Source organism: Gadus macrocephalus, chromosome 11 (genome assembly GCF_031168955.1).
Source record: "Gadus macrocephalus chromosome 11, ASM3116895v1".
In the NCBI taxonomy this organism is placed as follows: Eukaryota; Metazoa; Chordata; class Actinopteri; order Gadiformes; family Gadidae; genus Gadus; species Gadus macrocephalus.
The window spans coordinates 15,502,535-15,527,186 of NC_082392.1; the positions used below are offsets into that span (position 1 = coordinate 15,502,535).

At 47.0% G+C, this 24,652-nt stretch overlaps 2 protein-coding genes across 2 annotated transcripts in view; one reads left to right on the forward strand and one right to left on the reverse strand.

Moving 5' to 3' along the window:
- The first annotated feature begins 4,691 nt into the window (after positions 1-4,691).
- prss35 (serine protease 35) lies at positions 4,692-10,201 on the forward strand. Its single transcript, XM_060064885.1, has 2 exons — positions 4,692-4,920; positions 7,068-10,201. The coding sequence occupies exon 2, from the start codon at positions 7,087-7,089 to the stop codon at positions 8,374-8,376; it is 1,290 nt and encodes a 429-aa protein (XP_059920868.1). The 5' UTR covers positions 4,692-4,920; positions 7,068-7,086; the 3' UTR covers positions 8,377-10,201.
- Positions 10,202-11,978: 1,777 nt separating this feature from the next.
- The window catches only part of LOC132467545 (clathrin coat assembly protein AP180-like), a 15,064-nt gene continuing 2,390 nt past the window's right edge, over positions 11,979-24,652 (reverse strand). The window contains exons 4-18 of the mRNA XM_060064884.1: positions 24,416-24,652; positions 22,903-22,980; positions 21,372-21,674; positions 20,241-20,324; positions 19,272-19,343; positions 18,747-18,872; positions 17,868-17,945; positions 17,153-17,395; positions 15,189-15,419; positions 14,390-14,408; positions 14,073-14,163; positions 13,732-13,806; positions 13,299-13,379; positions 12,866-12,957; positions 11,979-12,559 (exon numbers count right to left, since the gene is read on the reverse strand). The exon at positions 24,416-24,652 is cut by the window's right edge and continues 9 nt beyond it. Coding sequence (XP_059920867.1) covers positions 12,874-12,957; positions 13,299-13,379; positions 13,732-13,806; positions 14,073-14,163; positions 14,390-14,408; positions 15,189-15,419; positions 17,153-17,395; positions 17,868-17,945; positions 18,747-18,872; positions 19,272-19,343; positions 20,241-20,324; positions 21,372-21,674; positions 22,903-22,980; positions 24,416-24,652 — 1,802 coding nt within the window. The 3' untranslated portion in view covers positions 11,979-12,559; positions 12,866-12,873. The remainder of the gene's footprint in view (positions 12,560-12,865; positions 12,958-13,298; positions 13,380-13,731; positions 13,807-14,072; positions 14,164-14,389; positions 14,409-15,188; positions 15,420-17,152; positions 17,396-17,867; positions 17,946-18,746; positions 18,873-19,271; positions 19,344-20,240; positions 20,325-21,371; positions 21,675-22,902; positions 22,981-24,415) is intronic.

Below are 24,652 nucleotides of genomic sequence, written 5' to 3' on the forward strand. Positions count from 1 at the left end.
TGAATTATGGCACTAATGTGTCGCCATACTCTGGATCTGCCATAACCAATCGCTAACGTTTGACCGTGAATCACGTTGCGCGCAGGCTGTAAATAAACTGAACACCGTGCGTGAAGATGTCCGTCAACGAGAGCTGAACTTAGGCCGTTTCTCAATTCCTAGCACGCGTACTACGGACTCGATGACTCGCAAGTACGTACTTGGCAAGTCCGTACTTCAAGCACAGACTTGCGAGCACGCGATATACTACTGGCATATACTATTGAACAATATAAACAAATTATATAAAACAAAATCCCAGCCTCTTTCATTTTCAAATAGTATGTAAATATTCTGAATGAATAAAAATTGAAAAGATATGCGTGTCCTGTCATGTGTATAAGCTATACACACACGACTTTATATATATATATTATATTTATATATTATCTTATATTATTATTATTATTATATTATATATTATATAAATATATATATAAGTTAAGAGTGACTTAAAGGTCCCATGACATGAAAATCTCACTTTATGAGGTTTTCTAACATAAATATGAGTTCCCCTAGCCTGCCTATGGTCCCCCAATGGCTAAAACTTGCGTTTGGTGTAAAACGAGCACTAGCTGTTCTGTTCGCCTTTGAAAAAACGGAGGCTCAAGTGCGCTGATTTGGAATGTCTGTATTTATGACGTCACCAAGAATCTCAGCTCCTCCCCTTACTCTGCCTGGCCCGCCCAGAGACGTTGGCCCACCAATGAGACTCGACCATGCGAGCGCCACATGTGTGTGTGTTTGTGTGAATACACACACTGTAACGCAAGTGTTTCTTGTCGGTTCTTTGACGTGTCTTGTATTTCCACAACAAGACTGAAGGGGGTTATCTGAGCCATGGTTGAGAAGGAATTGGGGGAAAGGAACTTTGGCTTTGACTCGCTGAAGTACATGAACTGCGACATATGCCGCCGGTTGCCGCGAGGCACCATCGCCCGGCAGCCGGCAGAAGGCAGCGCCCGGTTCAGTCGACTTCAGGTTGATGTGAAAGTGGAAGAACCAGAGACGTCGCAGAACCCGACAAAGTCGTTTGTGATTCATAATATCGTCTGGAGGCGCACATAGCTTTTGGCCGTGATAATATGTATTAAATGATATAGATTTCTATGTATTATATGATATTATTTAGATATAGAGCTTCAGGACTGTAACGCAAGTGTTGTACACTTCTTTATTATTTGGATAACCGTTCTGCTTTTGGTGTTATGGCGGATAACACGTCGGACTCTCGTCTCTGGTATTTCTACAACGAGACTCGTATTGGGGGTTATCTCAGCCGTGGTTGAGAAGGAATTGGGAGAAAGGAACTTTGGCTTTGACTGGCTGAAGTACATGAACTGCGACATGCCGCCGGTTGCCGCGAGGCACCATCGCCCGGCAGCAGGCAGCGCGCGGTTCAGTCGACTTCAGGTTGATGTGAAAGTGGAAGAACCAGAGACGTCGCAGGACCCGACAAAGTCGTTTGTGATTCATAATATCGTCTGGAGGCGCACACAGCTTTTGGCCGTGATAATATGTATTAAATGATATAGATTTCTATGTATTATATGATATTATTTAGATACAGAGCTCCAGGACTGTAACGCAAGTGTTGTACACTTCCTTGTTATTTGGATAACCGTTCTTTTGGACTCTCGTCTCTGGTATTTCTACAACGAGACTCGTATTGGGGGTTATCTCAGCCAAGGTTGAGAATGAATTGGGGGGAAGGAACTTTGGCTCTGACTCCCTCAAGAACATGAACCACGACATGGAGGAGAAAGGGATTGTTGGCGGCGAATGTCTCCCGCTTGAGACCCGCTGAGGGACCACCGCCGGAGGCGGAGGTGCCTAAGCGCTGCCCGGCAACGATCCTTTTCTCCTCCTTGTCGCGGTTCAGTCTACTTCACATTGATGAGGACGTTGAAGAACCAGGAACGTCGGAGAACCCAACGCGGTCGTTTGAGATTCATAATATCGGCTCACACAGCTTTTGGCCGTGATAATATATATTATATGATATAGATATCTATGTAGGCTATATGATAATATTTTGATGTAGAGCTCCAGGACTCCCGTGTGTTCTAGAATATTTACAGAACACGGCTAAAGGCTGTGTGCGCCTCATCATTGCGATACATCCACTGTAAACAGAGCGCGTGGTACCGTGGCTGCAAGCTGCTCAGGGCCACACCCCCACCCTCCTCCTTGACCCGCCTCGCTCCTCCTCATTTGCACTATAGCTACAGACACCAAAACAGCGCATTTGGGGGAAGCTCAATGTGCGACTGGCTCGGAGTGGCTGTAACTCTGCACCACGGCTGAATTTCGGGAACGTCTTTGAATACTGTGTTAGTTGCCCACTAATACCTATATTAAAGAATACATAAAATAGCATGTCATGGGACCTTTAAGCTACAGTTGTGCGTCTTCTCCATATTGTCCGCCATCGTACTGCTGCGAGTGCGAAATGCATCCTTGGATTTATAGCGGTTGCAAGTACACACGAGCCACCTCCGATGCATGCTCGGTGAAACGGAGAGATCGAGCACGCATCAAGAACACTTCCGGGTTTTACGACAGTACTCGCTTGATGCGTGCTTCGAATTGGAACAGTGCTCGGGCAACGACTGATGACGTTTCACGAGTCCACGAGCACACGAGCACGCACAAGTACGCGAATTGAGAAACGGCCTTAACGTCTCAGCCAGAGCCACTCCCTCTGTTTGCTGATTGGACGCACACAATTTGGACGGAGAAAACCCACTAACATACCGCAGACCCAAGCCGTTTCTCAATTCGCGTACTTGTGCGTGCTCGTGGACTCGTGAAACGTCATCAGTCGTTGCCCGAGCACTGTTCCAATTCGAAGCACGCATCAAGCGAGTACTGTCGTAAAACCCGGAAGTGTTCTTGATGCGTGCTCGATCTCGCCGTTTCACCGAGCATGCATCGGAGGTGGCTCGTGTGTGCTTGCAATCGCTATAAATCCCAGGATGCATTTCGCACTCGCAGCAGTACGATGGCGGACAATATGGAGAAGACGCACAACTGTAGCTTAAGTTACTCTTTACTTATATATATTTTTTTATAATATAATAATAATAATATAAGATAATATATAAATACATATAAAGTCGTGTGTGTATAGCTCATACACATGACAGGACACGCATATCTTTTCAATTTTTATTCATTCAGAATATTTACATACTATTTGAAAATGAAAGAGGCTGGGATTTTGTTTTATATCATTTGTTTATATTGTTCAGTAGTATATGCCTAAATGAGGCCGTAGCACAGTTAACGGACGAGCAGAGGTGGTGACGTCATCGAGTCCGCTGCTGTTCCAATTGCAGGTACTCGCGTGCTCGCAAGTCTGTGCTTGAAGTACGGACTTGCCAAGTACGTGCTTGCAAGTCATCGAGTCCGTAGTACGCGTGCTAGGAATTGAGAAACGGCTCCAGACTGAAGGGAAAGGAAAATTAAGCGGAAGTACTTCGGGCGGAGCCAAGCTACATTATTCCTCCCCAGGCGCACTTGACACTGTTGATGAGCACCAATCACTGAACAAGGTGTCCTGGTGAACCCCCAAGCCCCTCCTGCTGTGTTATCCGTCAAAGGGACGGAGAGTGGATTCAATAGAAATGAATCCAACAGTATCCAAATGTCTGGCTGTTATCGACCACCTCATCTCGGAGTCCAGGGTCGTTACCAACAGCCCACCCTTCCTTCCACGCCCTCCTCCATCCCTGACGGCCGTTCTCCCTCATTACACATGCATACTTCCAACGTCTACCCCACCCCCTGCCCCTGGCTTGGGATTGAGCTCTGGTGCTCTGTGAGTCCACTGAGAAGCACAGACAAATTGCGTCACCCCGTTTCATGATTTATGGAATTTGGTCCCCTAACAATAAAGATCCAAATATTTATGAAAACACTGCCAACTTCATCTAAGATCATGTGACGGCTCATATTTATTTTCAATATATATTTGGGTTGAGACGGTCAGGGGGAATCACACTGTGTATTTATGTTGGCCTCTGTGTTAAACACATTGTGTTCTATGTGTTCTATGCTGATTGGCGATGCTTGTCCGGACTGGAACGGCCAAGACGGGACATAACATGCTGTGGATATTATCAGTTGGCTTTAAAACAGTTATTCTCAATTGTTGAGTTCCAATACAACACGATACAGCAAGAAAAAAAGTTATACTACACAGCGGTATTTATGAAATGACACACTTTCTTCCTCCGATCATAAAATAAAAATTCATACTCAATTGACACTGGTTTTTGTTGTTTATTTTCCCCACGTGTCTATTGTGGCCCAGGGCATGCAAAACACTAAAACGGCTGTGTTTGTTGGAGCTAAAATGGACATGGCCTATATTGTGGACCAACTCAATCCTTCAGAACAATAATGAAAGACCTCAAAATGCCATCGAGCACAAATAGCTCTAAAATACAGGCGCTTACGTGCGTTTGTGCCTGCCTGTTTGCGCCCACGGGCGCGCCGACGAGGGGACCTCCTAACTTCTAAATGGGCTGTTGCGCGCCGCTGACTTCGCCTAGTTCAGCCTTCAGTGAAATTGTTTGGTCCCACCCATTTGTGAACAGCTTTTTTCGCTCAAAAAGCTTTCCCTCCCCCCCCCCCTCTCTCCTCCCTTCCTCAGCATCAAGTGCAGCCCAGGCGGACCGTCCTGGCTGCGACTTCTCCCAGCCTCTTTTCAACGCACTGAGGAGAAGGGCAGCATCAGCACCGCACCGAGCACAGGACGTCTGGGATGCAGTACTACTTTGTTTTACTTTCTTGAAAACGAACTGAAATATTTTTGTTTTGAAGACAAACAATAGAGAGCGGATTTTGGCGTATCCGTCAACCGGATGCAAGCAGGTATGATGAGGTCTTCTTGTTGTCCGACTTCTTGGAAGAGCAGCGGGAAAAGGGTCCATCTCTTTGGATTGGCATTGAAATTTTCGGTGGATGTTTGGATATTTGCAGGATTTTCTCTTGCAGAAAATCCCGTTGTCAATACTGGCCACGGTTGTCTTTTGAAGACTTACTTATTTTGGAATGGAATAAGTTCAGGGACATTTTGCAAAGTTTGCCTATAGTTTGCAGAGACAGTCTTATGAGTAGGGAATGTACCAATGTCAATATTGACAATTTTTTACAAACTAAGATCAAATGTTGTACAAATTTCCCTGGAATCAACTTCATTCAATTATTCAAACTTGCGTTTAGTTTGAATAATATAGCAACACATTAACAGTTTTTCATTATATGCATCAATGGAGAAAATCGATGGAAGACAATTCAGGATCAATTGCGTCCATTGAATTAAATATACAATAATGCTAGTTTATGAGGGATAACCAATTATATTTGATGATGAGATTTGCAGACATTGATACACATATTTTATTCTGTTAACCCACATTGATAAAACAGGCAAACAAATCACTTAAAATGCTGTCCTGTTTAGATTAACTGAGTAAGTCCAGCACGACTATAGGCCTATAAACTATTAACGAATTCAGCGTGTTGCAAGGCATTGATTAACGATGCTTTATTGAAAAAAAGTATTGAACATTGAACTATAGTGCCATCTGTTGGTGATTCTGTAAATTCCCTTAATGGTGTGGTAAATCTCTTGGATCTAGGATGGGCTTGCCAGTTTGGTTTGGAAACCAGCTTGATTCCTCATGGAAGGGTATCAGATGTAGCAGCTTAAAGTAATAGAAGGCCTTGTTTACATATGCTATTGTCACTGTGGCAATCGTAAAAATGTAGCAGTAATTGGGAAAACGTTTTAAAATTGAAATGGGATTCTTAAACAATGGTATTGCTATAATGCATTAACTACCTTTAGTTCTATAGTATTTCTACAATGCATTGTCGACCCTAAGCTCCCCAGGTATGCTGAGGCAGATGGCAGTCTTTCTAGGGGTGAAGCATGAATGGTTTTCTCTGGCAGCGTCCTGCCGGTGAACCCTGGCTAGCCCACACTATTCAGCTACTGTGACGTCTTCTTCGTCCTCCCTTAAGCAACTCCATGGCGCCACATTGTACCACGATTTAGGCTATACAGTTTCCATGGTTTCTAATTGTGGTTTTGGTTTGCTGTTATACTTTTTTTATTAAGAATGGTCAGTGTGCTAAGTGGCAGGCCATTGCTGACCAATGCGGGAGACACAGACAAAATGAGAAGCTTCGCTCTCTGTAGTCTGCGTAATGCTTTAACGCATCAGGCACAATCAGAGGATACGTCCTCATGAGCTGACGTTTCACTGTAGCTAAACTGTGCTTTGATTGCCTGGCCATGCGGCCGGGAAGCTGCTCAGCGCTGAGAAACCAGATACGATGGTCATTGCTGAGGAGGTTAACCGCTGTGGAGAATGCTCCAAGCCACTGTCTCAGCCCAGCGAGGGGATCATCTTCTGCCCTGTTCCCGGACCACAGCTCAGGGAACCACTTCATAAATCCTCTCCAAACCGCAAAGTTAATGTATGCATTTCCAGAGAAGTGATGATCGTTTCACTTTTAACCATAGGCCTTTTGGAAGCAAGGCAGCCGTCTGGTTTTGTGCAGAAGACAATATAGCAGACCGGTGGAGAACATGCCTGGAACGTGCCGAGGGTTAAGCAGGAACCGCAGGATACTTGCTTGGCTGGCTTGTGGTTAATTTGTGGGAGAGCGTAGATGACTCCCCCTGGGCTTCCTTTGGTTGTGTCGAGCTCCATAGTGCAGTATACTCTACTCTGGTGTGTAGCGTCCTCTTGTGGACCAAAATCGTAGAGTACTTAAGACATAGGCTACTCTGCTCGAAGGCCCCAGAAGCAGACAAATAAACTTCTTGCTCGGTAAACAATCCAATTAAAAATAATTAGGATCAGATCAGAATTATATAGAAATAATGAATCCATAATGATATTGGAAATCAAAATACTGAAATGTAAAAAGCGAAAAGCTAAACTATGTGTCAGTGTGTCACAATGTCAACCCCTCCAACCCCCGCTGTTTTTCCTTCCTCATTTCAGAGCCAGGCCCACCTTAACAATGGGCCTCGTAACGCGGTCCCTCCTGGTCCCGTTGGCAGTGCTGGCTGCGGTGGTGGCAGCCTCGCTGGCAGAACAAGCCCCAGCAGAAGATGAGTACACCTGGCCACAGTGGGAGCTTCCCCTGGTGAGGACCAGGCGCACGGTGCCCCTCAGTAGCCCCAGCTTCTCCGCCCGCCCCAAGGCGGAGCTGAGCGCCACCTGCGGGATCGAGTGCCAGCGGCGCCTCCCCGAGCCCTCGCTGCTGGACCTGGAGCAGTTCCTCTCCTACGAGACGGTGTACGAGAACGGCACGCGCACCCTGACCTCCGTCAGCGTGCAGGGCCTCGACGCCCCCGCCCGGAACTCCTCCTCCCGACCCGCCTCCTCGGCCAAGTCCCGCCGCAAGCGCGAGGTGTACGGCATGGACACCCGCTTCACCATCGCCGACAAGCTGTACTCCACCAAGTACCCCTTCTCCACCACCGTCAAGATCTCCACCGGCTGCTCGGGGGTCCTGCTGTCGCCCAAGCACGTGCTGACGGCGGCCCACTGCATCCACGACGGGCGGGACTACCTCAGCGGGGCGCAGAAGCTCAGGGTGGGCATCCTGAAGGAGAAGTCCAGGAGAGGGAAGGGAGGCAAGGGAAAAGGAGGACGAGGAGGGAAGGGCAAGAGGAGGAAGGAGGAGGAGGGCAAAGACGAGGAGCAGCCCGAGGAGAACCAAGAGAAGGGGAAGAAGGGAAAGGGGAAGGGGAGGAAGAGCCGCAGTCGCCGCAGCGCCGACAAGGCGGACAAGCCCTCGTTCAAGTGGACCCGGGTCAAGCAGACTCAGGTCCCCAAGGGCTGGTTCAAAGGAGGCACGTCCGAGGGGGTTGCGGCAGACTACGACTACGCGGTCCTGGAGCTGAAGAAGGCCCAGAAGGTGAAGCACATGGATCTGGGCGTGGTGCCCTCGGTGAAGAAGCTCCCGGCCAGCAGGATCCACTTCTCAGGCTTCGACGACGATCGGCCCGGCAACCTGGTGTACCGGTTCTGCTCAGTGTCGGAGGAGTCCAAGGACCTGCTGTACCAGTACTGCGACGCCGAGGCGGGCTCCAGCGGCTCCGGGGTCTACGTCCGCCTCAAGGAGCCCGGCAAGAAGAGGTGGAAGAGGAAGATCATCGGGGTGTTCACGGGCCACCGTTTGGTGGACGCCAACGGGAACGGGCAGCAGCAGGACTTCAACGTGGCCGTGAGGATTACACCGCTCAAGTATGCCCAGATCTGCTACTGGGTGCACGGGGACTCCAGCCAGTGCCGGGCCGCCTAAGGACACACACATTGCCCAGATACACATGTACACACACACATTTACAAACACTCTTACACACACATACATACAGACACACAAACACACAGACACACAGACACACACACACACACACACACACACACACACACACACACACACACACACACACACACACACACACACACACACACACACACACACACACACACACTCAAAATTAAACACAGACACATATTCAGGAAACACACATGCAAACAAACAAACACAAACTTACAAATACGTATACAGAGACAAACACAAACACAAACACGCCTCAAAAACCATTCACCAGACATCTCACTACGATCGGAGCACTCATAAAGAAAGCAGTGCTAGGTCACTTTACTGTCAATCTAAACTCCCTCAGCTGAAAAGGGTATTTGTCACACTAATTTACGGTATCAATATCAATATGTCACAGAAACCTGTATGCGTGTAGCACATGCAAGCAGACAACCCACGGCATCTACAGACCGACATTCAGAAAAATAAAGAGTCCCAAATACAAACACATATGCACTTACATTCACACATGCATCCCTTCACAGACACAAAGCCGCAAAGACTCCATGTTGACAATACCAGGAACTTGCAAACTCAACGGGTGCTAAGGCTTAGCAGCTCTTCTAATTTATTTAAACAAACAAAAAAAACAAAATATCATTATTATGTATTTACAGATAAATTAGGTGCCTTTTTTAAAAAATGTATATATTTAAATGTTATAAATTGCTCTATATTGGCAAATCCTCACATAACAGCAATGTTTCCAATAAAAGTTTTACTATTCTGAATTTTTTTGGTGGGGAGCATAATTCATACAAAGCAAATGCATCGGCCTTAACACAAGACAACACAACAAGACCCAGGAAAAAGTATTTTTTCTTATAAATTTACTATATTAAAATATTGAAAAGAGAAACGTTTTTATGATGATTTTTTATACTCGAAGTCCAGTGTTTTCTGTATATCTAGCTTTAAGCATATTTTTCTCTTCTTTGTTTGTTTTATCCGTTTTTGTTTGTCAACCACCTTTGAGACCATCATTTATATTTCTTTCCAAATAATTAAGTAAATATTCCCAGACCGGTTATGGCATGAAACTCATCACTTAGTCTCTGCTCCTGCAAAGAGGTGAATTGTGGATTCATTGTTGTTTCAGTGGTGCTTATCAAGATAAATGGTGCTAATGTTTAGTTTATTTGTTTTTTGTTTTGGGGAGAGTGTACTTGAGTAGACTTGTCAGATAATATTTACATTTTGGCTCCCTCATGTGGAGGTTTGTCACACAGCACTGTAAAACTCAATTTTCACATCAACTTTTTAGATTGCCGTATTAGGTATATAGTTAAACTAAATCCTATGGTCAAATTTAAAAAAAATCCCAGTGTGTGTTAAATTTCAACTCCTGTATTGTATAGGCTTAAGATATTCTTCAATGAAGTTCCATAATTCATTTTGATTTCCTAACAGTGTTGATGCAGAGTGAAACAGACCAACCATTAAACCAAGATTACAATATAGCGTGTTACTTTGTGTGTTTATGAACACCTTCTTGCCTAACGTCAAAGTTCTATATTTATTCATGGTAATTCGGTATATTATGAAATTCAATGTTTTGTTGACATTCTATGCACAAAGGATTGCAGGACAATGCAGCCTTTTATCTATGAACAAGATGGCGACTTTTAGCATCTCTTTGAACTCCTGTCTCCCTCTTTCATCTCCTCTTCTCGTCTCAAATTAATATTTTCTATTCTCATTTCAAATAAATTGCAAAGCATTGCTCAGCAAATTAAATATACCTCTGGCTGGTTATTCCACTTGTTGCAATTGAAAGCAAACAACCTCTTACTACTAATCTAAAACGTCACTGTGTACGTTTTTCCATTTGCAGCTTTTAGTGGCTTGAGTTTTTTTGCTACAGTAGGCCTACATTCTTTAATAGCCATGCATTATTTCATATTATGTAATGGTTGGATCTTTCATGCCAGTCACTTGAACCTGCTTCCGTTACCTTTTTTATTTTTTTTTAACAAATATTGCAGATTAATCAATTTAATTGTGTAATTGATAATTAATTGTGTGCACGGAAGGGGATTAGGGCCACAAGTGATTTTCTTTTTTGAGTTCTGAGTTTATAATCAGAATTCTGAGAATAAACCCGGAATTCTGAGAATAAAACCAGAATTCTTATTATATAAAATCAGTTGTGGCCCGTCTACGTGACCCCTCGGCCCGAACCCGCAAAAACATGAGTCAGATTTATTCGGTCAGAATGTGGTTCCCATCCTGTATGTCGCAAAGGGACTCTCATTGAACTTGGTTCCTTATAGGTAGCCTTTAAGGAACTTCCCTACTTAGCATGTGAGATGAAAATCAGATTTCGGACTAAATTGTCATTAGGAATAGTGAGCATCCGTGGGCAGTTTGTTCCGTCATCGGGTTTATTGCATTTCATAGGGCTTACATGCACTGGGTAGGGCCATCGTAAATAAAATAAACAAAATGAAACAACATAAAAATAGCATTTTTTCATCCCACCATTTAGTCATCCAATTGTCTTCCCACCAGTTGCTAAAATGGTCCATTGAAGTTACACAACAATACGCACACAAATGTTTATATTGACGGGGGTATATAAAGAGGTATACACCACAGGACTTGGTACTCGCTGGTAATACACAGCCATTCAAACACAGGTCAACGCCAAGAACAAAGTTGGGTCTAGTTGAAAAGTTCATGGAACTAGGACACACTGTGCATGAGAATGATTCGTTTGAAGCCCCTACCCCCTCCCGAAGAGTCCCACAATACACAGCGTTTCACTGGTGGTTCACTGTTACTGACGACGGCTGGACAGAAGCAGGACCAGGGGGTTCAAAGAAACATGTAGAAAAGGAAAGGGGTACCTGATGGCTCATCAATCTGCTGTGTCCTTTCTTCAACGCATCCAATCACACGCACCATGACCAGTTAAGAGCCATTTTTCTTTAAAGCACATACAATGGTTATGGATAAAACAAAAACGATGTCATGGACAGTATCAAAAATGGCAAGTTGTGTGTGAGTGTAGATGAGTCACACGGGTCAGTTGTTCACATGGCAACCGTGATCCAATTGACCGGTGTGAATGAGTTATTCTATATTGTTTTGAAGAGATTATATGTTGAGGAAATATGTTGAGGATAAATACCAATGTTAGTGAATATTAACAATATGTGATACTAAAAAAAAGACACGACAAATCATGGAGCACAATATTGACCGAAACATTTTAAAGGCTGTGGATGAAAAATAACAAATGGATGAAACATACAATTATCTTGTACAATTAGCTTTAGAAGCCCATAAATGTTTCTTACTATACAGATACCATCTATCAGGATTCATATTTGTCACTTAATTCTCCCAAACAATGACAGAAAATCAGATAATTCTCACAAGATTTCATAAATTCCTATCGGATCACATGTATATTTCTTCTCCACAGACATACAGAATACAGACACAATCCTTACATTTGTCAGAGAAATGTATGTACATCAAAAAAGACCCTTTTGTAAACGACACACTACACGTTTTGTTTGTTTGTCTGTTCTTCTGTTTGTTTCCAAACTAATGTGAGTTTTTTTTTCCGTTTTTTTTACCATTGCCCAAGAAGAGCAGGAGAAGGAAATGAGTTGCCCTCACATTCGCAAAGTACGCAGTTAGACGGGATTATGGGAGGGGTTTAGGACACATGACGCACATCCGAACCAAATTCAAACGGCAAACACTGGTAACGAAGAATCAGAAAACACACACTCCTTAACCTTCTCTCAGTTACTTTTGTATATATTTTTTCTGTGTTTTCTCAGCTTTGGCTTAGACCAAGGATTATTACATTGACATAAGCACACGCTTGTAGTTTAGTATTTTTTTCTCCATCTTTTATATATAGATAAACCGCTAGTGTTCACTTTCACATTTTGTGCTACGACATCACACTGGAATGAGGGAGGGGTAGGGCTGGGGTCAGGGGGATACCGGGCCGGGGATGAAGAAAAGGGGTTTTAAGAAGCTAAAGGGGATGTTGGGGGGGGGTCTCTGGTATCTTGGGATTAACGGCGACACCCGGCAAACGGGATGAGAGCTCAGTCTGCTCCCCAAACAGCAGTATCTAAAAGAGAGAGGGAGAGATAAAGTCATTCATACTGTTGATTTAAAGGTGGTCTAGGTGAGATTTGTTATTTGAGTGAAACGCCGTAGAAATGCCGTAGCAATCCATCGGCTATTAGTGAGTGCATGCTCCGTTAGAAGTTCTCCCTATCTGAGAGTGGAGAGGTGTTCTTTGGGGTGGGGTTGCCTTCCAAAACTTGCTAACTCTTTTCGGCCCTCTCTCTTTTCAAATCTTCTCTACATGACCTTTATTATTCTTATTATCTTCTGTTGAAAACCAAAGGTCCTGACTGTGCTCAGCACCCACCTGGGGCTTTATAAGAAGTCTTTGAGGTCCAGTTCTGCCAGAGGGTCCTTGGGTTTCTTGGGACTTTGGCCGGCAGGTCCTTGAGAAATCTGCTTGATAGAGAGAGCAGACTAGTGGTTATGATCAATACAAAATACACACTATGTATAATATAACTGCACTGTGTAAAGTCCTATAAAATCTGTAGTGTATATGTAGGCCGTTACATGTAGTGGGTGTGTATGTGTGTGTGTGTGTGTCTGTGTCTGTGTCTGTGTCTGTGTGTGTGTGTGTGTGTGTGTGTGTGTGTGTGTGTATGTGCATGGTATGTGTATGTGTATATATGTGTGTGTGTGTGTGTGTGTGTGTGTGTGTGTGTGTGTGTGTGTGTGTGTGTGTGTGTGTGTGTGTGTGTGTGTGTGTGTGTGTGTGTGTGTGTGTGTGTGTGTTTTACCGGAGCCCCTGGTGCCGAGGCCATGCCAGTGAAGGGTGGTCTCATCATGGGCTGGCCCATCATCGGCTGACCCATCATGGGCTGGAGCGGAAGAACAGAAACCATCAGACTTTCAGCTACAGAAACTCTAGAGCAGTTGGCCCATTTCCACAAGGGGGCGCCAAAGAGTTGCCCTGAGGAGGCTAGGAATTGTAACTTTGATAAAGATACTGAATGCATACAAAAAACGAATTAACATTCTATCATTTGGCCGACACATATATCATACAATTTATCAGTGAGGAGAAAAAACACAAAAAAATTGTAAAAGAGCATGCATCCTATCTCATTCATAGTGATTTACAACACTGATGAAGGCAAAACATGTGTTGAAGGCAGGAAGAACCTCTGGTTATGGTTTACAAAAATGCTTCATCATATCATAAATGCTCACCATGCCATAACCAGGCTGTGAGCCAAGCGGTGGCCCCATGGCTCCAGCAGGGGGCGCTGCAGAGGTGGCACCGGCCTAGGATTCCAAGGAAGAAGAGACATTAACAATACTCCATTTTAAAATACAGACTACATTCAGACTACTTTTCTAAAATACCCCGGTAATTATTTAATTATTATGTTCTTTCATTATGGCGTGAAACCATGAAACATTTAAATTAGGTTTTTCTAAAAAAAATGATATCTAAAAAAAAAGATTGTCACTACAGAAAAAAAAACAACAACAACTAAAATGTTACTATCCACTATGAATAATATCTAGAGTGAAATGCAGGCTCATACCAACGGGGCTGCAGGTGTACCCCAGCTGGAAGGGGCTACCTTGGGGGTCCAGTTGGCCCCTCCTGTGAGTTTCTTCTCACTGTTTGGGTCCCTGGAAGGAGAACCAGTTAGCCAAGCTGTGTCAAATGGTGGAGCCTTACTGTACATCAAGGAGCTATGGATCACTGTGTACAAGATTCCAGATTTGTTTTCATCAAAGGTCCAATAAAACACAGGGTAGTTGCATTGAAATGATTACAGTATATAATTCCATTAATAACCAAAGCTACTTGATCAAAAAATCGAAAAAACACACACAAAACAACACATTAACTTACCTTTTCTTCATTCCGAGGTCTGCATAATAAAAAATAGAAACAGGGATCAACCGAAGACAACCAACAACTGGCCAACTGTGGTTTTGTTTGTTGGTTTATTTCAGTTACATATCAGTTACATTTCCCATTACTGCCTCTCCACACTGCCTACCCCCAGGTCCTCCACACTGCCTACCCCCAGGTCCTCCACACTGCCTACCCCCAGGTCCTCCACACTGCCTACCCCCAGGTCCTCCACACTGCCTACCCCCAGGTCACCCACACTGCCTACCCCCAGGTCACCCACACTGCCTACCCCCAGGTCCTCCACACTGCCTACCCCCAGGTCACCCACACTGCCTACCCCAAGGTCACCCACACTGCCTACCCCCAGGTCCTCCACACTGCCTACCCCCAGGTCCTCCACACTGCCTACCCCCAGGTCCTCCACACTGCCTACCCCCAGGTCCTCCACACTGCCTACCCCCAGGTCCTCCACACTGCCTACCCCCAGGTCACCCACACTGCCTACCCCCAGGTCCTCCACACTGCCTACCCCCAGGTCCTCCACACTGCCTACCCCCAGGTCCTCCACACTGCCTACCCCCAGGTCCTCCACACTGCCTACCCCCAGGTCACCCACACTGCCTACCCCCAGGTCACCCACACTGCCTACCCCCAGGTCACCCACACTGCCTACCCCCAGGTCACCCACACTGCCTACCCCCAGGTCACCCACACTGCCTACCCCCAGGTCACCCACACTGCCTACCCCCAGGTCCTCCACACTGCCTACCCCCAGGTCATCCACACTGCCTACCTCCCACAAGGTTGGCCAGGGACGAGTCCAGGTCCCCTACGATGGTTTTAGTAGGTGGAGGCGTCGGTGGGGGGGCCGCCGCCATGCCCATGCCCATGCCCATGCCCATGCCCATGCCCATGCCCGAGACGGGGGTCCCGAGGCTGCCTGACACGCTCCCACCCCCGGTGCTGCCCCCGGTGCTCTGGGGTGTTATGGCGGGCATCAGCAGGTCACCTATTCCACCAAACACTTAGGAGGACAGGAAGGACAAGCATGAAATACAAGGAGGCATGGAGGTACAGAGAAGTAACCCCTATAAAGAACAACACCGGTCTTGCAGATTATACCATTGAAACCATCGCTCAAGGCTTCACCAAGACCTCTTTTACCAATGTTATTACTCTTTAGCGCATTTAGCCTGAGCGGGCATTTAACATGCATGCGCCAGTCTTGAGAGTATACAACCTCAGTGGCACTTTTGTCTTTTTTAATAAGTCGTTTCGTAAAGTACTTGAATTGTAATTCGCTGTCCTATTGTCCACTAATTCTCAGACTGACATTCATACATAAATGTAGACAATTATATCGGTAGATAACTGATTTAGTGAAGCCAGGAGAAACAGCTACGATGGTTCCATCCCCCAGACTGATTGGTCCTGTAAGCAGGGTAGAACAGGGGTAGGACCAGGCTGCGCTTTTGGTAAGGGGGTCAAATGTCCACGCTACACAGCCCCACCGAGTCGGCTACACACTGCATGCAGCATTTACATGAGGGAAGGGGGGGACACACAAAAAATGACTGCAATGCCATTTGTCTGGTATCCATGAGAGAGCACGATTCAATCTGTGAGTCATTCCCTGAATAGGTTGGGGGGCAAATGAGGAAGAGCAGTGCAGCCTGTCTCATGCATCTGAAGGAAGGGAGGGGAATGCAGTCATACATGCCAAACAGGGCTACAAATACTTGCTTAAAAGGAATGTGGTTCCGTATGTGTGTCTGTGTGTGGTCTAGCTTAAAGTACCCATGCTGCACGTTCCATAGCGTTTGGGGGGCTGGGGGGGGCATAGAAACTCACCCATTATATATTAGAAGTAAGCAAGCAAGCAGAAAGCCCTCAGCAGAGAGACAGAACAGAGGGGAGGGAGTGAGTGGTGGTGGGTGTACGTGGGGGGGTTGCAGCAGCAGAAGATGAAGAAGAAGAAGAAGAAGAAGAAGAAGAAGAGGAAGAAAGGCAGATTTGAGTTACATATGTGGAGCAAGAAAATAAGCAGAGCTGGCAGTTTGTTGGCCAGCAAGAAGGGGGAGAAAGAGTTGATCGACAGATCCGTAGATCAGGAGAGAATGGAATTGCGAGGGCTAGAATTATGGATCAATTCTATAGAGACAGAGTGAGAGAGATGGATGGAGAGCGATTGAGAGAAAGTGATTGAGGGAATGAGAAAGCAATGGAGTGAAAGCGATGTAGAAAGCCAGAGAGATGGGGAGAACGTTTGCGACTAAAGGGAGGCAGCAGCAGTAAGGCGTTAGCTTGCTGTGACCGTGGTCAGTGACCGTGGTCAGTGACCGTGGTCAGTGACCGTGGCTTGCCATGCTCTGAGGTAACGAGGACCCCTCGCACCACTCATGCGCAAAGAAAAAATGCAGTGAGTCAAGAGCAGAGCAACCGAACCGCTAGGCTAACAGACCACAGCTATGACAAAGCGCCAGAACCGCTAGGCTAACAAACCACGGCTAAGACAAAGCGCCAGAACCGCTAGGCTAACAGACCACGGCTAAGACAAAGCGCCAGAACCGCTCGGCTTACTTTCCAAACCAATTCACAGATGTAAAACACATTTAAAAATAGAAATGCTTTAATGACTTTGGACTGAATACAACATTGGACTGAATAAATGTAATGCTATTCTACATATTGTGCCACAAAGGTGTTGTAACAGAATAAAAAAGAAAAAAATGTCACGCTCATAAATCCTACACTTACTCGACGCATCAAAGCCACCAGAGGGCGCTGGAGCCATCGTGGGCTCCATGGTAGCTGCAGGTACCATGATGGGGACCACGGGAACTGAAGCTGGCATCGGGGGCGTGGGGGAAGGCAGGGAGCCCAGGGCCTCAAAACCAGACTCCAGGAGGTCGTTCTGGAGGGGGGCCAGGGCCGGAGCCAGGGCCGGGGCTAGGGTGAGGGCCGGGGCAGCTGTTGGCGCCAGACTGGGGGAGATCAGTCCTGGGTGAAGCCAATAGAAATATACATCAATAAATACAGTAATATATAACATTAAATAACAGACAGGCTTCAATCAGAAAGGTTGAGAAATCAAATCTGAAAAAGCAATGAATTACAGTCAGTAATAGGGTAAAATAAATGAGTATCCTAACATATTATAACTTATAACGATGATAACAAAGTATTACATGAGGATTTGGGATTAAAAATGACATATCCCGGCTAATAAGCAACTGTAATAGAAAGGTACTTCAACTGTACTGCAACCAGATTACGATGAGGGCTCCAATTTGTGTTCCACGTGATGTTTGAGCGATCCAAACTTTAATTACAACACATTCTGAAAATGAATCAGACACGCAAGCGTAGCAGGCTCACGTTTACAGTAAAACCACAACCGGTAAAAAGTCAAAAAGTACGCAATCGCAGACTGACGGCTGAGAAGGAGCACCAGACTGACAGAAACACACACCTCCCAGCAGGTCCATAGCTTCCACAGGGCCAGTGGTTGCTGAGCTGGGTGCTGCGTCGCTGGGACCGCTGAAGTCATCTGTCAGGGTCGTCCCGTTCGCCAGAGGGCCGCATGGAGGGAGAAATGGGGTTTAGAAGCAGTCAGCCTCGGGACTTTCCCACTGGGACAAGTGAGGGGGAACACCAGGTCGCACAGGGTGTGTTGTTGTACTGTGTAGCCAGTACCACACACAGCCACTCCGCACAGTAGAGGAAAGTTTCAATCATGTGACCTGAAGTGCCATAAAGGAAGTTCAAGCCCGCGGTCATGGGAATCTTGACCAAACATTCTAGAATGACCAAGCAGCCATGTTGTTGTCATTGTTGTAATAGTGGTGAAAACATACCAAGATGGTGGCTTGGAATGTGCGAGACATCATGTGATATCGTCCTATACTATAAATGACCTGTACTTCTAATGTCTAAACTCCGCTCTGTTCTCTTACTATAGGAAGCTATCTACGAGCTGATCTGCTCCTGTCTAAATTACACTCTATTATCTCTCTATATACTACAGGGATCTACCTAAGGGGCGGTGAGGACACTACCTTCAATGACATCAACATCATCCCTGGTGATGGAGTACCTGTTCCGGTCCTAACAGCCACACTACCGATAGGAGAACAATACAAGTTGTAGAAGCGTAGAGAAAGGTGAAATTATCAATATAACGGTTAAGAAACAAATAATGGAGGAGAATAGATAAAATGGAGGATCAAGGCTTTGTGAGTAATTCTGTGTTTGAGTGCATGTGTGCGTGTTAATATCCATGTGTATCTGCATATGATTGTATGCATCCGATTGGCTCCGAGGTCATTTGACTTCTCGTCAGTGCCAGTACCCAGCAAGTCAATGACGGCTGCTGGCTCTGCTTTGGGTGGAGAGGGGACGTCTGGCAGTGGAGCTGGAGCAGGAGAGGCTGCAGGAGCTGCAGCAGTAGTAGGAGAGGAGGAGGAGGAGAAGGTATCTGGAGCCCGAGACCCAGAAGATGACGAGACAGGTAGAAGGATAGAGCGGTAAGGATTACTCAGAACAAGACAAATCCACGTTCATTCAAGTGGACGGATTCATTTGTGTCCTCTCTTGTTAGAACAAGCCGAGAGCAAAGGAAAGGCATCCTGCTCAGACAGGAGGTCACAAAAGAGGAAGGCATGCCTCTCTGTGCTACACAAGCACGCTACTCCGACACGCCTGACGTGATCCGGACAACCGCACGCACCGAGGACTAAACCTAAACACAGAGATCCGCCATGCCAGGCCTTAACGTCCGGGTAAGCCCCCCCTTGCAGTGTGCAGAAGGAGGAAGGGGGGGGGGGGGGGGAGTAGTAGGGGAGTAGTAGGGGAGGAAGCAGAGACCTAAACTCACCCGTCACGATGTCCCCAGCCAGAGCGGGCTCCTCGGGCAGAGGAGAAGGCCCGCGAGACACGGCAGGGAGGTCTACAGCAGCCAGCGAAGGACAGGCAGTGGCAGTGCAAGGGAGGAGCAGCAGCAGCATAGGAGGAGGAAGAGTAAGAGGAGGAGAAAGAAAAGGTGGAAGCATAGTAAAGGCGTTAGCGTAGACAGTGGGACACGGGGGGACAGAGACAACAAGAGATTGAGACAGAGAGAGAGTTAGACATAGAGAGAGATCAACAGAGAGGAGAGAGTTATATGGATAGAGAGATACAGAGACAGAAAGAGGGACAGAGAGGGGAAAGAGACAGAGAGAGACAGAGAGAGAAACAGAAAATAAAGAGAGAGTAAGAGAGCCAGGGAAAGACAGAGAGACAGATAGGGAACGAGAGAGACAGAAAAGAGAGATAGACAGAGACAGAGGGACAGAAACAGAGACAGAGAGAGGAAGAGACAGAGACAGGGGAACAAATAGAGACAGAGACAAACAGAAAGGAGAGAGAGAGAGAGAGAGATCGATAGAAGCACAGACTGGAGAAGTTGCTCCTAGTGGCTGTGTGGGGGAGGGGAAGGGGAAGGGTTTGGCGTGCAGTCACAGTTGTCATACCACGATGGACGGATCAAGACACATGCCGCCACGACTAACAAACGACTTGAGAGATGACAGGGAGCAGTGAAGGTCCAGGGACCGATGGACGATAGGGGAGGGTTGCTCTTAGAGAAAGAGAGAGCGAGAGCGAGAGTGAGAGAGAGCGAGAGAGCGAGAGAGAGAGAGAGAGAGAGAGAGAGAGAGAGAGCAAAATAAAGTGGAAAAGAGAGATAGATTGCACTACAGAAGAAAAGAGTCAGAGAAAGAGTGGAGCAGGTAAAGACCAAGTGCGAACAAAAGAGTGAGAGCAAGAACATGAGGTACAGAAAGGTGGTGGACATGGGCTCCTGTACCTGAACCAAACAGGTCTACGCTAGGTGTGGTAGCAGCTTTGGATTCAGCGCTCGGGCTTTGCTCAGGCATAGAATCAAACATATCTACAAACAAAGACACACAGGTCAGATTCCCAGGCCAAGTGCATTCAGGACATGATGAATAAGTAAGAAAAATAGACGGATGGAAAGGAATGCATATATGAACTAAAAACTCTCTCTGTCTTTGTCTGAGGTGCAAGGATTCATTTATAGTGGTGAGAAAATAAGGGAGCATCAGTTAAAGAGAAGGAAACCACTAAATTTCATTGGATGCCATGAGGCCCACCGAGCAATCATTTAAAGATATTACTGATATCAAAGTCAATTTGATCAAGCATAAAAAGGTTGAATAGCTTGTCACACTAGTCACGCATTAATAGCTTGTCATGGTGTCACTGAAATGTATTTTTTTTTTCTCATTTCTAAGTTATAGTGACACAAAATAAGCAGTATTACACATGGCTCTTGAAACTGAGTGGTATTCCCTTTAAGCGATGCACAGGCTCAGGCGAAGCACTACAAACTACCGCTAGCAGCTAGCAGTCCTCTACAACCACACCATCCAGAAGTCAGAGGCGAAGAAAGCATGTTAGCGTGTTATTGGTCAACTGTTGTGCGAGACAACAGCTTCTTTCTTCGCCCAAACGTTGGACGGCGTGTGTGTTAGTTTGTTAGTTATCACGCGACCAATCAAATTAGGTTGTGTCACGTCTTTGGATAGGATATACGTCACAAAGGTAGGATATAGGAAAGTGTCGCAATAACTGACCATGTCTGTGGCACCGATGTGTCCCACCGTTAATACTCATGGTGGCTTGAACAATGTGTGAATATTTTCAGAATATTTCAAATCATTGGATTCTTTTTAGACAAGGTCAAACTGATGGGATTCAGTTGCCGTCATGTGGCCAATTCAAGTGATCATGACAGAAACTCAAATCAAAACAGAAATGTAGGGATTTGGGTATGCGGGTTAACATAATCATCATCATCAGCATCATCACCATGTCATGGTCATAGTCAAAATGCAGGGCAATGCAGAGCGAGAGGCTTAATGAGAGCAAGAGAGAGAGAAAGAGAGAGAGAGAGAGAGCGGGAGAGCGACTTTACCACCAAAGATATCTAGAGCGGGTGCTGCTGCAGACTCTGTGGTGGTGTTGTGACTAGCGGTGGTGGTGGTGGTGGTGGTGGTGGTGGTGGAGGTGGTGGTAGAGGAGGAAGAAGAAGAAGATAAAGAAGGGGTGGGGGCCGCTGCGGGGGCCGGCGCCTCACTGGGGGCGGGGGTGACGACCACGGTGGCGACGGCGGTGGGCGTGGCGGGGGTCTCCGCGGACGGGGGGTCCGAAGGCCTCATGGCGAACAGGTCCATCTCCGGGGCCATGCTGGCACTGCCCTCGGTCGTGGCGAAGGGGTCTTCAGGCGGACGGAGGTGGGGGTTGGTAGGGGGTTAGGGTGGAGGGTAAGGATGATGACCAGAGGAGGGGGGTGGGGGGGGGATAATTAACAATCATATAATTAAAAAAGGGAAAGCCCCCGATCCAGGGTTAGTTGGGAGGTAAAGTAAAAGGCTGCATCCCGCATTAACTTCTGTCCTGCAACCACAGGCTTGAACAGACAGAAAGGCACTCACACACACATACACACACGGACCCACGCACACACAGCCGCACCCACACACAGACACACACTCTTTTGATTACCAAATGTTAATCGTTTTTTTAACAAAAGGCTCTGTCTGAAGTCCAGCTTTTACAAATCGAATATTCCCATTTACATTTTGACCATTTCAATTACTGCAGTGCTCTCCTATTACGAACACTGTCTCAGGTTGCAGAACAAAGTTTATGTGGAGGCGTGTTTGATACAGGCAGCCCGGTAACCTTTGTGGTTATTCCGGCTTACACACGTTATGACATGGGTTATGTACAGGAGTTACATGAATTGTTATTGATTTATAGAAGAACAAAAAAAAGATGGTTCCTCTGCCCTGCCCTCATACTTACACAACCAGGTCAAAGAGAGAAAGGACACAAATCATTGTCCTTAAATAAAGAAAAAGGCCTGAGCGATGATTATCCCTATCATCGTCTTCGGGGCTGGCGAGCATTGGTATCGGATGGAGGCGGAGCTCCAGGAGAGTGTGGAACAGTCAGCAGCAGCTACTAATAACAACTATTAGCATGCAAACTGTGTTTCCGTGTTCACCAGGTGAATGTCTCATGTTGGTAAATCACAGAGTGGGGGCTGCGGGGGGGGGGGGGGGGGGGGGGGGGGGGGGGGCTGCGCGAGGATTCATGACAGACCCTATCGGGGGGGCAGGGATTGGGGCGGGGGGTGTTTTGGGACGAAACAGTATCCTTCTGCCAGGACACACAGTCAGGGCAAAGGATCCCACTGTTTTCCTCAAATGTAAGCAAAGAAAGCTGGTACAAAACAGACTCCTGCCACTCATACACTCAGACACAGACGGACAGACTCACAAACACACACATACACAGACACACAGACACACACACACACACCCACACACACACACACACACACACACCCACACACACACACACACACACACACACACACACACACACACACACACACACACACACACACACACACACACACTGGCTGTTTTGTCACCCACCAGATCCACCGAAGGCATCGGCAGCAGGACCGGCGGCCGCAGCTGCAGGACCATCTCCTGGGGAGGGAGCAAATGCATCTATAGGTGGAGGAGGAGGTGGAGCAGGAGGAGGAGGAGGGGGAGGAGGAGGAGGAGGAGGTGGAGGAGGAGCAGGAGGAGGAGGAGGAGGAGGAGGAGGAGGAGGAGGAGGAGGAGGTGGAGGAGGAGAATGATGGGAGGAGGAGGAGGAGGAGGAGATGGAGGAGAATGATGGGAGGAGGAGGAGGTGGAGGAGGAGAATGATGGGAGGAGGAGGAGGAGGTGGAGGAGGAGAATGATGGGAGGTGGAGGTGGAGGAGGAGGAGGAGGAGGTGGAGGAGGATAATGAGAATGATGGGAAGAGGGGGGGGAAGATGGAGAAGGAAGAGGAGGTAAGGGTGGAGGAGCAGGAGGAGGAGGTGGAGGAGGGAGGAGATGGAGGAGGTGGAAGCGGGGAGAAGGAGGGGAAGGTGGAGGAGGAAGAGGAGGTGGGGGTTGAAGAGGGGAGGGGAATGATTGGAGGAGGGGGTGAAAGTGGAGAAGGAAGAGGAGGTGGGGTGGAGGAGCAGGAGATAGAGGTGGAGGAGCAGGAGGTAGAAGGGGGGTTCGGAGGAGGAGGAGGAGGAGTGGCGATGACGCGGAGGAGGAGAGCGTGGACGGACGGTGGGTGGAGAAGGAGTTGGCGGGGAAGTGGAGAGTTTGAAAGGGGGTATGCATAATGAAACGCGAAAAGAAAAATGTACACAGCGACATTGGACAGAAGGAGATTAAGTATGAGGAAAATAAAAAGAGCAAGGATGGAAAATAGAAAACGCATGGACGCACGAGGGACAACACATAAAACGAAGAGGAACAATGAACGAATACAAAAAAGTCTGTGTTAGGAGGGAGAAAATTAAAGCATAGAATACAAGAAATATGCAGCCCATGTGGATCAATTCATAAGATCTGTCTGGTCTTAGGCTGGCGGGGCGTCACTCTTTTGGAGAGTGACAGGGGCTGCATAATGCTGCATTCGATGAGCTTGTAAGTTGCCATGGAGGGAGGGGGAGATGGGGATGGACTCATCATTGTCACAAATGGTACTTTGTGACAGAGAAGGCGAACTGGGTTCAGCGATGAACAACAAAGCAAATAATAAAATCTCTCTTTGACGGCAAGCGCCGGCCTTTTCAGCGGTGCATTTTTATCATTCTAATATTATTATAACGTATTATAACAATAACACCATTACTGCTGTAATTGGTGAAATTGATGACGTCAACACTTCACAAACTAGGCTACTCACCGCCATTGTATTTCCAGTATTTAATTCCTACGAAAAGGTTAAGCTTGACATGGGAAGCAGTAAATACCAGTAGAACACAATCTCATGCTTTCCTGTCCTATAACTGAGGACATAGCGGAGTCAGGCAGAGAGCGAACAACATCTGTAGCATGGGTTTTGTGCCCGTGTCCGTCACGTCTGTATCTGTTGAACTACGACCCCACTGACCTCCGAACAGGTCCATGTCAGAGGTGGCAGAGGCTGGCGGGGGCAGGGTGGCCGGAGTGGGCGGGGCTAGTGCAGTGGGAGGGGCTGTCTTGGCAGGAGTAGCAGGAGCGGCGGCGGCAGCTACAGCCCCTGCGGAGGTGGAGGAGGAGGAGGTGGTGGTGGTGGTGGTGGAGGGGGTGGTAGCGGCGGCGGGGGTGGTGGTAGCATCTCCGTCAGATGCACCGTCAGAAGCAGCCG